Source organism: Mustela erminea, chromosome 16 (assembly GCF_009829155.1).
Source record: "Mustela erminea isolate mMusErm1 chromosome 16, mMusErm1.Pri, whole genome shotgun sequence".
In the NCBI taxonomy this organism is placed as follows: domain Eukaryota; kingdom Metazoa; phylum Chordata; class Mammalia; order Carnivora; family Mustelidae; genus Mustela; species Mustela erminea.
The window spans coordinates 58,684,300-58,699,345 of NC_045629.1; the positions used below are offsets into that span (position 1 = coordinate 58,684,300).

Sequence of the window (15,046 nt, forward strand, 5' to 3'; positions counted from 1 at the left end):
GCAAGGGCAAAAATGAACTATTGGGATTTCATCAAGATCAAAAGCTTTTGCACAGCAAAGGAAATAGTTAACAAAGCCAAAAGATGACAGAATGGGAGAAGATATTTGCAAACAACATATCAGATAAAGGGCTAGTATCCAAAATTTTTAAAGAGCTTAGCAAACTCAACACCCAAAGAACAAATAATCCAATCAAGAAATGGGCAGAAGACGCGAAGAGACATTTCTGCAAAGAAGACATCCAGATAGCCAACAGACAAATGAAAAAATGTTCCACATCACTCGGCATCAGGGAAATACAAATAAAAACCACAATGAGATACCACCTCATACAGTCAGAATGGTTAAATTAACAAGTCAGGAAATGACAGATGCTGGCGAGGATGCAGAAAAAGGGGAACCCTCCTACACTGTTGGTGGAAATGCAAGCTGGTGTAACCACTCTGGAAAACAGCATGGAGGTTCCTCAAAAAGTTGAAAATAGAGCTACCCTATGACCCAGCAATTGCACTACGGGGTAATTACTTTAAAGATATAAACATAGTGATCCAAAGGGGCATGTGCACCCGAATGTTTATAGCAGCAATGTCCACAAAGCCAAACTATGGAAAGAACCTAGATGTCCATCAACAGATGAATGGATAAAGAAGATGTGGTATATATACGCACAATGGAATACTATGCAGCCATCAAAAGAAATGAAATCTTGCCATTTGCAATGACATGGATGGAGCTAGAGGGTATTATGCTTAGTGAAATAAGTCAATCAGAGAAAGACAACTATCATATGATCTCCCTGATATGAGGAAGTGGAGATGAAACGTGGGGGGTTTGGGAGGGTAGGAAAAGAATAAATGAAACAAGATAGGATCAGAAGTGAGACAAACCATAAGAGACTTTAACCTCACAAAACAAACTGAGGGTTGCTGGGGGTCAGTAGAGGGTGGTGGGGTTATGGACATTGGGGAGGGTATGTGCTATGGTGAGTGCTGTGAAGTATGTAAACCTGGCGATTCACAGACCTGTACCCCTGGGGCTAATGATCCATTATATGTTTATAAATTTTTTTAAAAATATTTAAAAAATAAAACTCCAAAACCAAACAGTTTGCCTTTTAATATTTTCATCATATGTATGTTGAATATGTGTCTTTCCATGATACATTAGGTATGTTTCTACAAAATCAATTTAATTACATATATATCAATCTGTAATGTGGATAAAACATTTTCAAAGTCCCATAGAACTTTCAAAAATTTCCTGAAAGGGTGCTGTGGCAAAAATTCTTGTAGGTACCAAACACAGATTCCTTAACTTAAGCTCCAAAAGAGTGTTTATGGATAATTTCAGAGGGTTTTTAAGGCTCATTCTTTAAATTTCATTCAAGAAAGATTTCTTTAAAAAATTTCTTTAAAAATTTTTTTCCACAAGTGGATTGAAGTATTTGAATTTTAAAATTTCATTAATAGATAAATTCTGGATTTCTTTTCCTGGAAAATAACAAGTGCACAGTAGAGTAAAAATGCCATTTTAGTTTATTTTAATTTATACTCACTTTAATTTTTATTTGACGTAGTCAAATATAATTCTCCCTTATCTCATTCTCCTACTCAAGAGATCATCCTGAGATATATATGTGTAGATAATGTTTTCTTTAACATAAGAGCAAATGTATAAACTTCTGATCCTTTGTGTTTTCTGTTTTTAAACTATATATATTTTTAGTGATTTGCTGATTAGCTTGTGTTTCCCATAAAGACACATTATATAATAATTTCAATCACTCCAAGCATGATTTTCTTTCCTTCATTTCTGTCATAATATCAAAAAATAAAGTAATGATAGAATTAGTATCTTATAGAGAAAATAATTTTTGACCATCACTGGCAAAACTTTTATTTATTTATTTATTTATTTATTTATTTTTAGTTTAGGTTAGATTATAATCATCTGAAGCACAGGATAACCAAGAAGTGAAACTCCATTCTGGTACAACCACCCAGTTTCTAGAAAAGAGAAAGGAAAGAAAGGAAGCAATACAATAGGAGCTTTTTTGATCCCAGACTCGATTAAAGAAGAGGGTGGTGATGCGAACCCACGTGATTTTTCAAGTCTTCCTTCTGTAGTCATGAGGATGACCAGGTTTGTGCTGCAAACGAGCCAGCACCATGTGGCTACTGCTCTGATTGTTCTCAGATGAATGTGTATACAAAATAATATCTTCATTTAGTTTATAAACATACACAGTGTTGTCCCTTTCAAATTAAGATAAACACACACACACACACACACACACACACACACACACACAAATACTGCAAAGTAGCAAAATACAAGGCGGAAAAAAGCTACTTTTGGTTTCGGCGACATTAAAAAAAATACAAAAAGCAATGTGGCATTGGTCCCTGTTTATTAAAAAAAAAAAAAAAGGTACTTGGGCACGACACTGAATCAGAATTGGTTGGTTTTCTAAAATTCAGAGTATCTGGGATTTTAAAAGTAGCACTTTTGTCTTTTAAAAGTTCGACAAGTCATATAACACTTAAAACATCAAAAAGCTTTCTGATAAAAAGCTCAGCTTTTATTTATTTTTTATTTTTTTAAAAGATTTTATTTATTTATTTGACAGAGAGAAATCACAAGTAGATGGAGAGGCAGGCAGAGAGAGAGAGAGGGAAGCCGGCTCCCTGCTGAGCAGAGAGCCCCATGCGGGACTCGATCCCAGGACCCTGAGATCGTGACCTGAGCAGAAGGCAGCGGCTTAACCCACTGAGCCACCCAGGCGCCCAAAAAGCTCAGCTTTTAAATCACATTTTGTTTCTGCAAATTTGGGAGACGAATTGAGTTCTTACTGGAATGTAGCCTATCGCTGGTTGACAAATGTGACACGGAATGTCTCCGAATGGCAGTGCCTCCCTTTCGCCCTCCCTGGGACCACGCCAACAACCCGCTACCAAGCATAAGTTCCTGCTCCCATTTTGGGGGTTAGGGGTGGACCTTCAGGCTGCGATCTTCGCCATCTGCTGTCCTAACTTGGAAATGCGCTCATCTTGATTGCAGATACTGTGTCTTTTATAGATTTGATCTCTTTTAAAATCTCATCCAGCTTGGCTTCGTTTTGCACACTAGCAGTGTCTGGGGTTTTCTTGGGGACACTGATCAGGTCGCACTTCTTATTTGCAGTGGGCTTGCTATCCAGAATGTTCTTCTTGACCACCTTGAGATCCCGGTTTTTGCCAGGAATGTATCCATGCTTTAAGGAGATGAGGACTGGATCTGCATTTCTCCCCTCAAACCACTCCTCTGCCTCCAGTGCTGCTTCAGGCCCCGCTGTGTCAGGATACAGGTCATCTTGGAAAAGGTCAGACTTCTTGGGAATAGTCATGATAATAGGCTCACACTTCCTCTCATTTGTTTGAAGAATCTGGCAATCTCACATTTGTTAACATCGAGTCCCCTCTTGGGCATGTAGCTCATCCCTCTCTGAGGCTCCTTGCTGCTGAATGTGTTGAGGTCGTGGACATATGGGGATTCATCTGTGATCTCAAAATAGCGGATCCTGCCGTCACCCTTTCCACATAAGTAAATGATACTGGTGTTGGGGTCATAGAAGGGCAGCAATACCCCATTGCTAGTGTCCATTTCATGAAGAGCAATTGGTTCCTGCATATTTTTCGGATTCCAGAGAGCCAGCTGCCGCTCACTCATGCGGCTGAAACCAGTGGTGAAGACACTCCCGTCAGCCAGAAAGATGGCCCTCATGGGTCTTGCTCCTTCATGTGCTTTCTCCTTCTCAGCAACGATCTCCTGTTTCCTAGGATCGATTACTCTCACTTTCTTGTCTTTGGAAGCTGTGCAGATCAGACAGCCATTCCGGTTCCAGCTCATGTTGTAAATCCTATCTGAATGCATATCATCCAAGTTTATAAGGACTTCCCCTGTCCCCACATTCCAGATGATGATGGCATTATCACAACCTGCACTAAGAAGGACATTGTGGGCAGTCGGATGCCAGGCCACGATGCCAACTCTCTTCCAGTGGCCTTCTAAAATCACCACAGGTCCGGTCAGGGAAAGGGTAAGTCCATTTTCTGGGATCTGCCACACCATCACCGTGCAGTCTTCTGAGCCACTGGCAATGACCTGATCGTTATGTGGGCACCAGTCTATGTCGAGCACCAGTCCTGTGTGGCCACATACTGTAGGGTAGGATTTGTCGATTCGACCAGTCTTGTGCAAAGGGAGCACAAGGAACGCTCCTCCCCCACTCGCTTCTATGATAATGGCAACAAATCTGGGATTGACAGCGCAAAAGGAACTATCCCCGGTCACTCGAGAAACCCGGATGTCATCATAACACTGGTCGTTTTTTACCGCTTGTCCAAATACAGGCCGAAACTTGCTCTGTCTTACCACTCGCCTCATTGTGTCGGGGCCAAGATGCCTGAGGCGCCGCCGCCGCCACCGAAGTCCCCTGGCAAAACCTTTTTTACTGTGTTTTGTTAACCAAGAAATTCTGTTTCATAAGCAGCCTGTGTAGCAGGGTAGTTAATATTTAAGAAAGTGTCCAGCTTTCATGGACATTATCTGAATGAAAATGTGACCGCAACGAATCTTATGTTTTCCCTCAAACTTTCTCATCATTAGTGTTCATCCTCTCAGCATATCTGTTTACCTAATTTCTGAGGCCAAATAACTTGTGATGTCCTTAAATTAGATTTATTTTGCAACCCTTACCCAAAGCATTAGGGAATTCTGTTAGAATGGGTTTTGTCTTTCTTTGTCCTACTTATCTCACTTAGCATAATGCCCACGGTCCATCTATGTTGTCACAAATTGCAGGGTTTTCTTTTTTCTCATGACTGAATAATAATGCCTTTTATGTATAGATTCCACATCTCCTTTACCCATTCATCTATTAATGGCCACTTAGGTTGTGTCTGTATATTGATTATTATGATTAGTGCCACAATGAACATGGTAGTCTTACAATTGCTCTTCTAGTTTAGGAGCTTAATTATTAATCTGAAAAAAAAATGAATTTTACTGATGGTTACTGTGATATTATTAATAAGACTAAGCAATTCCCACTGATAAATAAGTTCCTAGAAGCCCCCCACCCCCACCTTAAAAATAGGATTTGCCTTTAAGACATATTCCCACCTTCTATGGGTGGATAGCCTAGACTGACAATTTGCCTTTTTGTAATATTTTCCTCAGATGCTTTGGATGAGTTTCTCCCACTTAAAAGCAAATAAACAAACAAACAAACTTATATTTTTTGGATGAAGTTACTTTATAGAGTTAATATAGTTCAGCTCAACCTTTACTCAAATCAATTTTTTAGTATATGAAAAATATAGAGAGACTGACATTAGCTTTATTATTCTTGTCAATCTTGGACTACTGACCGCAATTAGTCTTTTTCAAATCACAGATAGCTTTTACTAACATAATTATAAAACACCTTACTAGTAGTAAAACTAGTGACAGTTTTATTTCATTCACTAAAATTCATTCCAATTAGCAAATACGATAATATAACTCAGTATTATACTCAGAACTAGTATTTTGATTGAATAATATATAATTGCATTGGGAATGACTGAAGGTGGCTACTTAAATACATTGTGCCTATACTTTTATACTTAAATTGAGATCATGTTTATCTAACCTCCTACTTCTTAAATCCCATGGTATTTGTTTAGTTTTATTTTGTTGAGGTCCAGTATGATCCTTATTGTACATCCTTGATTTACTCTAATAGCTGTGTGTGACAGATTTTCATTTCTCATATAGTTATTTCATATTTTTCACCTAATTTAATATGAAGTTTTTTGTCCCTTCCCAGAAGATATGCACCTTGAACAAGGAAAGCATATCATGATTGCTAATTATCTGTTAAAAGATTATACATGCATTAAAAATTATATGTATTAAAAATATAAAGGAGGGAAGATTTAAGATAGTGGAGGAGTAGGGGTACTCTATGTTTCTCTTGTCCCTTGAATACAACTAGATCCTTATCAAATCATTCTGAACACCCAAGTAATCACTTGGAGACCTGAGAAAATAAATGTTGCAAATCTACAAGTAGAAAAGTGATCACCATTTGGAAACTAGATGTGGAGACTTGAATCCCATGTGACATAGCTGAAGATATGGTGCAGAGAAGAAAGCCTGCTTAAGGAGGCTACATCCAAGTATTATAAGCAGTGGAGCACAAATGGGAACTTTCAGAAGTCTGCTGTGGTGGGGGACATGTCTGACTTAAAGGTGCCCAGGCAGTGAAATGGGGTGGAATCCCAGGTGTGACAGTGTGGTCTGAGGATCCCTGGGGTCATAAGAGTAACTGGTGGTGGCTATGTGCAGCAGAATTCCCAGGCCTAGGAATGGGGAGGCCAGCTGAGAACAGCAAGTCTACGTGCCAGCTTTCTGCTCTTTGTTGCCATAAACTGTGAATCACTGCACAGTCATGTCACCACTTTCCTGAGAGGAATCTAGCAAAAAGCAGAAGTGTGTCAAGAACTGCCCCCACCCCAACACTCAGTATATATAAAATATATACAGCACGGGTCCACATCACAGGAGTCCCTATAATTTAGAGTTTTGCAATAAGTCATGTGCCTGAGATAAAAATATTCAGTCATGGGTGGGTAAACCCGGAAGACAAGAGTTACTGACTGTTTTTCTGTGAGGACTCAATGAAGAATGCAAGGCAGGGATAGCCATATTCATCCCACCCATCAGTGCTGAAAACCTTCAGAGAGCAAAACAGCTGGTGGAGTCAGGAACCACTTACACTGAGCCCTACCTCCCTATGCACTGGAGGCACATTTGCAATAGGGCTAGTCCACCTGAGAATAAGCACAACAGGCCACTTCCCCAGAAGGGCCAAACAACTCACTCTCACCAAGTTTACTGACCATAGAGAGCTGTAAAGCTTTAGAAATTAGGGGAAACAGTATATAACCTTCTTTGTATGTTTATTCTTTATACTTTTAGTATTATTTTTTCAGTTTTCTTATTTTTTCAGTTCTTTTTCAATTTTTACTTTTATATATACTTTATATATATTTGCATTTGTTGGTTTCTTTCATTATATATATATATATATATATATATATATATATATATCCTTTCTTTCTTATTTTGGGATCTATTTTTTTAACATACAGATCGAAACACAACAAGGATCTAGGTTTGTTGATGTTGTTGTTGTTAATATTTTTTCTTGTTGTTGCTATTTTCTTTCTCCTTTTCTTTACTTGAAAAAAATGATAAGATGGAGAAATTCACACCAAAAGAAAGAATAGAAGGTAGTACTCACATCCAGGGATGTTTTAAAACAACGATTATATAGATACTAGCTGGGCTTGAAAAAAGCATAGAAGAGATAACAGAATCCCTTATTGTAGAGATAAAAGTACTAAAATCTAGTCAGGCTGAAATTAAAAATGCTATTACCAAGGTACAGTCCCAATGGAGGCCATAAAAACAAGAATGAACAAACAGAAAAGTGATTCAGTGATATGGAAGATAAAAGTATGGAAAATGAAAAAGCTGAAAGAGGGAAATAAAACTATTAGATTACAAAAGTAGACCTAGAGAATTCAGAGATTCCATTAAATGAAACAATATCCATATTATAAGAGTCCCAGAAGATGAAGATCAGGAAAAATGGGGAGAAGGTTTATTTGAACAAATTGTAGCTGAGAACTTCCCTAATTTGGGGAAGGAAATAGGCATTCAGTCCAAGAAGCACAGAGAACTCCCCTCAAAATCAACAAAAATAGGCCAACACCTAGATATATTACAGTAAAGCTTGCAAATTACAAAAATAAAGAGAAAATCCTGAAAGCAGCTTGAGACAAAAGGTCTTTAACCTATAAGAGTAGATGCATAAGGTAAGCAGCAGACCTGTCCACAGAGACCTGGCAGGCCAGAAAGGACTGGAATAATATATTCAATATGCTAAATAAGAAAAATATGCAGCCAAGAGTACTTTATATAGCAAGACTGTCATTCAGAATAGAATGAGAGAAGCACCTGGGTGGCTCAGAAATTTAAGTGGGCTGCCTTTGGCTCAGATTATGATCCCAGGTTCCTGGAATCAAGTCCCATGTTGGACTTCTTTGCTCAGCAGGGATTATGCTTCTCCCTCTCCTTCTGCTTCTCCCCCAACTTGTGCTTTCTTTCTATACTCTCATTCTTAAATAAATAAAATCTTTAAATCAAAACAAAATAAAACAAAAAACAGAATAGGAGGAAAGATCAAAAGTTTCTCAAAAAACTAAAATGAAAGGAATTTGTGAACACTAAACCATCACTGCAAGAAATATTAAAGGGAACACTTTGGACAGAAAGAGAAAAGTAACAAAGACCAGAAAGTATCAGAGACAATCTATAGGAACAGTGACATTTCAGATAATGGCACTATGACACTAAATTCGTATCTTTCAATAATTACTCTGAATATAAATGGACTAAATGCTCCAATCAAAAGATATAGGGTATCAGAATGGAGAAAAAAAATAAGACCTATTAATATGCTGTTTAGACTCATTTTAGACCCAAAGTCACCTTCAGATTGAAAGGGAGAGGGTGAAGAACAATTTATCATTGCTAATGGAAATCAAAAGAAAGCTGGAGTAGCCATCCTTATATCAGACAAACTATATTTTAAACCAAAACTGTAATAAGAGATGAAGGACACTATATCATAATAAAGGGGACTGTCCAACAAGAATATCTAACAATTGTAAATGTTTATGTCTGTGACTTGGGAGCACTCAAATATATAAATCAATAAATAACAAAAATTCATTGACAATAATACAAAAATAGTATGGAACTTTAACTCCCCATTCACAGTACTGGACAGAAGTATTAAGCAGAAGATCAACAAAGAAAGAAGGGCCTTGAATAACACACTGGACCAGATGAATTTAGCAGATATATTCAGAGCATTTCATCCTAAAGCAACAGAATACACATTCTTTTTGAATGCACATGGAATATTTTCCAGAATAGGTCACATACTGGTCACATATTTTCCAGAATAGGTCATAAATCAGTTCTCAAATGATACAAATGGATTGAAATCATACCATGCATGTTTTCAGACCACAACATATGATACTTGAAATCAACAATAGAAAAAAATTTGGAAGGACCACGAATACATGGATGTTAAAGAACATACTACTAAAGAATTAATGGTTCAAACAGGAAATTAAATTAAAAATTTAAAAAATAGATGGAAGCAAATGAAAATGAAAACATGACAGCTCAAAACCTTTGGGATGCAGCAAAGGCTGTCCTAAGAAGGAAGTATATAACAATACAGACCTTCCTCAAGAGGCAAGAAAAGTGGGGCATCTGGGTGGCCCAGTCAGTTAGCATTTGCTTTTGTCTCAGGTTATGATCCCAAGGTCCTGGGATCTAGCCCTGCATTGGGATCCCTGCTCATCAGGGAGTCTGCTTCTCCCTATCCTCCCCTCCCCACTTGTGTTCTGTTCTCTCACTCTCTCTCTCTCTCTCACACTCAAATAAATAAAAAAATCTTAAAAAAAAAAGGCAAGAGAAATCTAAAAAATACAACCTAACATTTCACCAAAAGAAACTAGAAGAAGAACAGCAAATAAAACTAAATCTAGCAGGAGAAAAAGAATAATAAAGATTAGAATGCAAATCAATGATATAGAAATAAAAACAACAACAACAATAACAGTAGAATAGAGCAATGAAACTTGGAGCTGGTTCTTTGAAATATGTGACAAGATTTACAAGCCCCTAGTCACACTTACCAAAAAGAAAAGAGAAAGGACCCACATAAATAAAATCATGAATGAAAAAGGAGAGATCACATCCAACTTTGAAGAAATACAACTATAAGAGAATATTATGAGCAATTATAAGCCAAAAAATTAGGCAATCTGGAAGAAATGAATAAATTCTGAGAAACATATATTCTACCAAAACTGAAACAAGAAGGAATAGAAAACCTGAACAGACCCATGACCAGCAAGGAAATTGAATCAGCAATCAAAATGTTTTGCATTTCTAAACACCAAAAGCAAAGTGCCAGAAAAAGAAATAAAGGAATTAATACCATTTACAATTGCACCAAAAACCATCAGATAGCTAAGAATAAACCTAACCAAAGAGGTGAAAGACCAGTGCTCTGAAATGAATGCAAGAAATTAAACATGATACAAAGAATGGAAAAACATTCCATGCTCATGTATTAGAAGAACAAATATTTTTAAAATATCCATAATACCCAAAGCAATCGACACATTTAATGCAATCCCTATCAAAATACCAACAGCATTTTTCACAGAGCTAGAACATACAATTCTAAAATTTGTATGGAACCACAAAGGACCCCAAATAGCCAAAGCAATTTTGAAAAAGAAAAGCAAACCTGGAGGCATGACAATTCTGGACTTCAGGGTAATTTACAAAGCTTTAGTCATCAAGACAGTATAATATTGACACAAAACAGACACATATATCAATGAGGCAGAACAGAAAACCAGAAATAAACCCGTAACTATATGGTCAGCTATCTTCAACAAAGCAGGAAAGGGGCACCTGGGTGGCTCAGTGAGTTAAGCCTCTGCCTTCTGCTTGGGTCATGATCTCAGGGTCCTGGGATTGAGCCCCCACATTGGGCTCTCTACTCAGCAGGAAGCCTGCTTCCCCCTCTTTCTCTCTGCCTCTGCCTTCCTCTCTGCCTGCTTGTGGTCTATGTCTGTCAAATAGAAAAATAAAATCTTTACCAAAAAAAAAAAAAAAAAAAGCAGGAAAGATATGCAACGGAAATAAAAAAAAAAAGAAGAAAGAAAGAACAGCCTCTTCAACAAACAGTACTGGGAAAACCGGACAGCGTCATGCAGTAGAATGAAACTGGACCACTTTCATACACCATACACAAAAATAAATTCAAGATGGATGAAAGACCTAAACGTGAGACAGGAATCTATCAAATTCCTAGAGGAGAACATAGGCAGCAACCTCTGTGACTTACTTCAGCTGCAACCTCAGCTGCAGAAACTCTTGCTAGACATGTCTCCAAAAGCAAGGGAAACAAAAGCAAAAATGAAACATTGGGTCTCCATCAGGATAAAAAGCTTTTGCCCAGCAAAGGAAACAATCAACAAAACTAAAAAGCATCCTACAGAGTTGCAGAAGATATTCACAAATGACATATCAGATAAAGGGCAAGTATCTAAAACTATAAAGAACTTATCAAACTCAACACCAATAAAACAAATAAAAAGAGTTGAGAAATGGTCAGAAGACATTAAAAGACAAAAGAAGACATACAAATGACCAACAGGCACATCAAAAAATGCTCAGCATCACTCAGCATCAAGGAAATGCAAATCAAAACCATCTCACACCATTCAGAATGGCTACAATTAATTCAGGAAACAAAAGATGTTGGTGAGGATGAGGTGAATGGGGAATCCTCTGACACTGTTGGTGGGAATGCAAGCTCGTGTAGCTCTCTGGGAAACAGTGTGGAGATTCCTCAAAAAGTTAAATGTAGAACTACCTTAAGACCCAGCAATTACACTACTAGGTATTTATCCAAAGGATACAAAAACAGTGATTTGAAGGGACACATGTACCCCAATGTTTATAGCAGCAATGTCAACAATAACCAAACTATGGAAAGATCCCAGATGTCCTTCAGCAGATGAATGGATATAGAAAATGTGGTATATACACATTGGAATATTACTCAGCCATCACAAAAAGAAATCTTGCTATTTACAGCAATGTGAATGGAACTAGATGGTATTATGATAAATTAAATGTCAGTGAAAGAAAAATACAATATGATTTCACTCATATGTGTAATATAAGAATCAACAGATGAGCATGGGGGGAAAAGGAGAGGCAAATCATAAAAGAGACTTTTAAGTATAGGAAACCAATTGAGGGTTGCTGGAAGGATGGTGGGTGGGGAGATGGGGTAAATGGGTAATGGACGTTAAGGAGGACATGTGATGTAATGAGCACTGGGTATAATATGGAACTGATGAATCACTAAATTCTATCCCTGAAACTAAAACGAAATGATTAGAAAATAATTTTCCTAAAATATTCATTACATCTAAAAAGAATCAAAGCAAGACCTAATCCAAGGAAAAGTGACATTTTTAATTTTGGCAAATTTTAAAATGGCTTATTATTATACTCTCACTTGCCTATTCCAAAACTCCAGAAAAGCCAAATGCTTTTCTGTAACAAAATACACTCATTGCTGAGCATATTTCTCTAAAGGCTGTCCTAGATGACATGTTTATAAAATCCAGGTGTGCCTTTCTCCTCTTTTAACATAGCTGAGTAGGAGGTTTAAACCCACTCGTGTATTCCTGGGGACGTGATATGAGCCAAATGAGGGAATAATCCCATTTCAAAACAATTTTAAGAGTTTAAATTTCAATGATAAATTTATACTAGACTAAGAACCCAAATGTTAACTGCACCTGTTGTTCAAAGACCTTCTTTAATTATATGTTTGTAAATGTAGGCTTTTTCATATTACCTAGAGTATATACCTGTAGATTCACATAGCTGTACACAAAAACTTAGAAGTCAATTTTTCTTATATGCAAGTAATGCCATAATCTTTTATACTTCTTTTAACTTTATGAATACTTTGATGAACACTGTGTATAATTTATATTTCCATTGACCCTGTGTTCATAATGACCTTGTGAGATAATTAGGGAAATTATTTTATTCCTCATTTCTTAGTTGTTAAATTGAGATACAACATCATTAAATTTTTACTTGAGGTTACATAGTCAGGAATAGAGCCATTAGCCTTTCAACCCAATTCCTGACTTGAAATGTTGCTTATATAATAGTGGTTGTTCTCAAACACTGATTTGCATAAAAATCACCCTAGAGCTTGTTAAAATGGGGATTACCTTGGTCACTCAGAGGTTCTAACTCATAGTCTGGGTGGGGGTATAAATATAAATTTTCATTAAGAATTGAACCACATTTTGAGAAGTGCTGTATTATGCCATGTGACTATCAAAATGTATGCCATGTGATTTATGTTTTCATGTCCCTTGAAACTGAGCCAAATATAACAGAGCTTGAGACTACAAATTTCATAAGGGCATAGCTAGGAACAATTAATCTCATTATTTTATCCCAGACATCTAGGCATTTAGTAAATAGTCTCACCTTCATCATTTATACAATGAATGAATATATAGTATGCATAACCCTAAGTGTAAATGATTAATTTTGTTTCATATGAATTAATTCTGCATTTTTCTCCATATTAAGTATATTGAATATAAATTTCTTTCCAAGGGTTCCATAGGTGGCTTCAAAATGTCAGTCTGCTCTCATATGAATATTTGCGCACTTCAGCCCTAAGGACTTTGATTTCGCTTTCCTCTAACAGAGTGTTTTTTTTTTGTTGTTGTTTTGTTTTCCTCTTGAATAGCCACATGTCACTCTTTCCATTCAGCCAGTTCTTTTTTTTTTCCCCAATATCTTATTCTGAAAATTTTCAAACCACAGTTGAGCTGAAGAGTAAAAATTCATATACCACTACCTAGAATCTGAAATTCACATTTTATTTTACTTGTTTAACATATATCTGATAATTTATCCATCTATCCAGTCAACAATCCATTTTATTTTATTTGCATTTTAAATTAAGTTGTAGATATCAGTACACTTTTTCCTAAATATTTTAGAAGGCATTAAGATCGACTAGAATTCAATATTTTTTATGCTTTTTTTTCCTTGAACATAAATTTTTCATACAATGAAAAGTTCATATGCTAAGTAGATCATTACAAGTGTTTGATAATCACCTAAAACTCCCATGGAAACCAAATACCTATCAAAAAACAGTATATTTCCATCAACCCAGAAAGTCCCCACATAACTTGACTAGTCAATACAGCCTGTACAATTCTCTCTAAATCATGCATCAAACTAACGTCTTTTTTTTTTTTTTAAGATTTTATTTATTTATTTGACAGAGAGAGATCACAAGTAGGCAGAGAGGCAGGCAGAGAGAGAGGAGGAAGCAGGCTCCCTGCTGAGCAGAGAGCCCGATGCGGGACTCCCAGGACCCTGAGATCATGACCTGAGCTGAAGGCAGCGACTTAACCCACTGAGCCACCCAGGCGCCCTCAAACTAACTTCTTTATATCACATATTTGTTTCTCTAAAACTTCTTATAATTTGAATGATAGTATATTTTCATATATTATTGTTTTTTTTTTTCACTAAGCAAAATATTTTTGAGACCAATCTATGCAGTTGCATGTATCAGGGGTTTATTTCTTTTGTATTGTTCAGTATTCTTTTGTTTTCCCTTTCTCTTCTTGATGAACAACTGAAAGACTTTTAGTTTTATCTATAGTGAAGAAAGTTGCTATGAATTTTCTTTATGTGAACAAATTTTATGAATGTTATCAATTCTGATCAGTTGTACCATTTGATTGTACATGAGGATCAAATTAGGAACTCCAGTTGCTTCATATTCTCAAAATATTTGGTGTGATTACTCATGTTAGTTTTAGTCATTTTTCTGAGGTAATAATTTGAATTTCCATCAGGACTACTAATGTCAATCTCTTTTTCATTTCCATATTGATTGTATACTTAAATGTATATATTGTAAATAAATTAGAAATACTTAATTTGTGAAGTGGCTTTTCAAATCTTATGGTATTCCAAATACTTTCATGTTAGAGGTTTTAAAAATATTTTATTTGTTTATTTGAGAGAGGGAGAGAGTGAGCTGGGGGAGAAGAAGAGGAGGAGGGAAAAGCAGACTCTGTGTTGAGCACAGAACCTAATGCAGGGCTAGGTCTCACAGTCCTCGGATCATAAGCTGATACCAAATCAAGAGTCAGACGTTCAACTGACTAAGCCATGGAGGCACCCCCAGATGTTAGAAATTTTTATTACTGTTGCATATATACGAAAAGCTCTACATTAATTTTTTTTCAAAATGTAATTTACAAACAAATTTCTTTTCATTGAT

The 15,046-nt window shown here is 36.5% G+C and overlaps 1 protein-coding gene across 1 annotated transcript; it reads right to left on the reverse strand.

The window, feature by feature from the left end:
- Positions 1 to 2,799: 2,799 nt before the first annotated feature.
- Positions 2,800 to 4,479, reverse strand: LOC116575370 (coronin-1C-like). The gene is given in 3 exon segments (XM_032316684.1): positions 2,800 to 3,062; positions 3,065 to 3,414; positions 3,417 to 4,479. Coding segments are annotated over 3 exon segments (1,422 nt in total). The 5' UTR covers positions 4,426 to 4,479; the 3' UTR covers positions 2,800 to 2,999.
- Between the last annotated feature and the right edge of the window lie 10,567 nt (positions 4,480 to 15,046).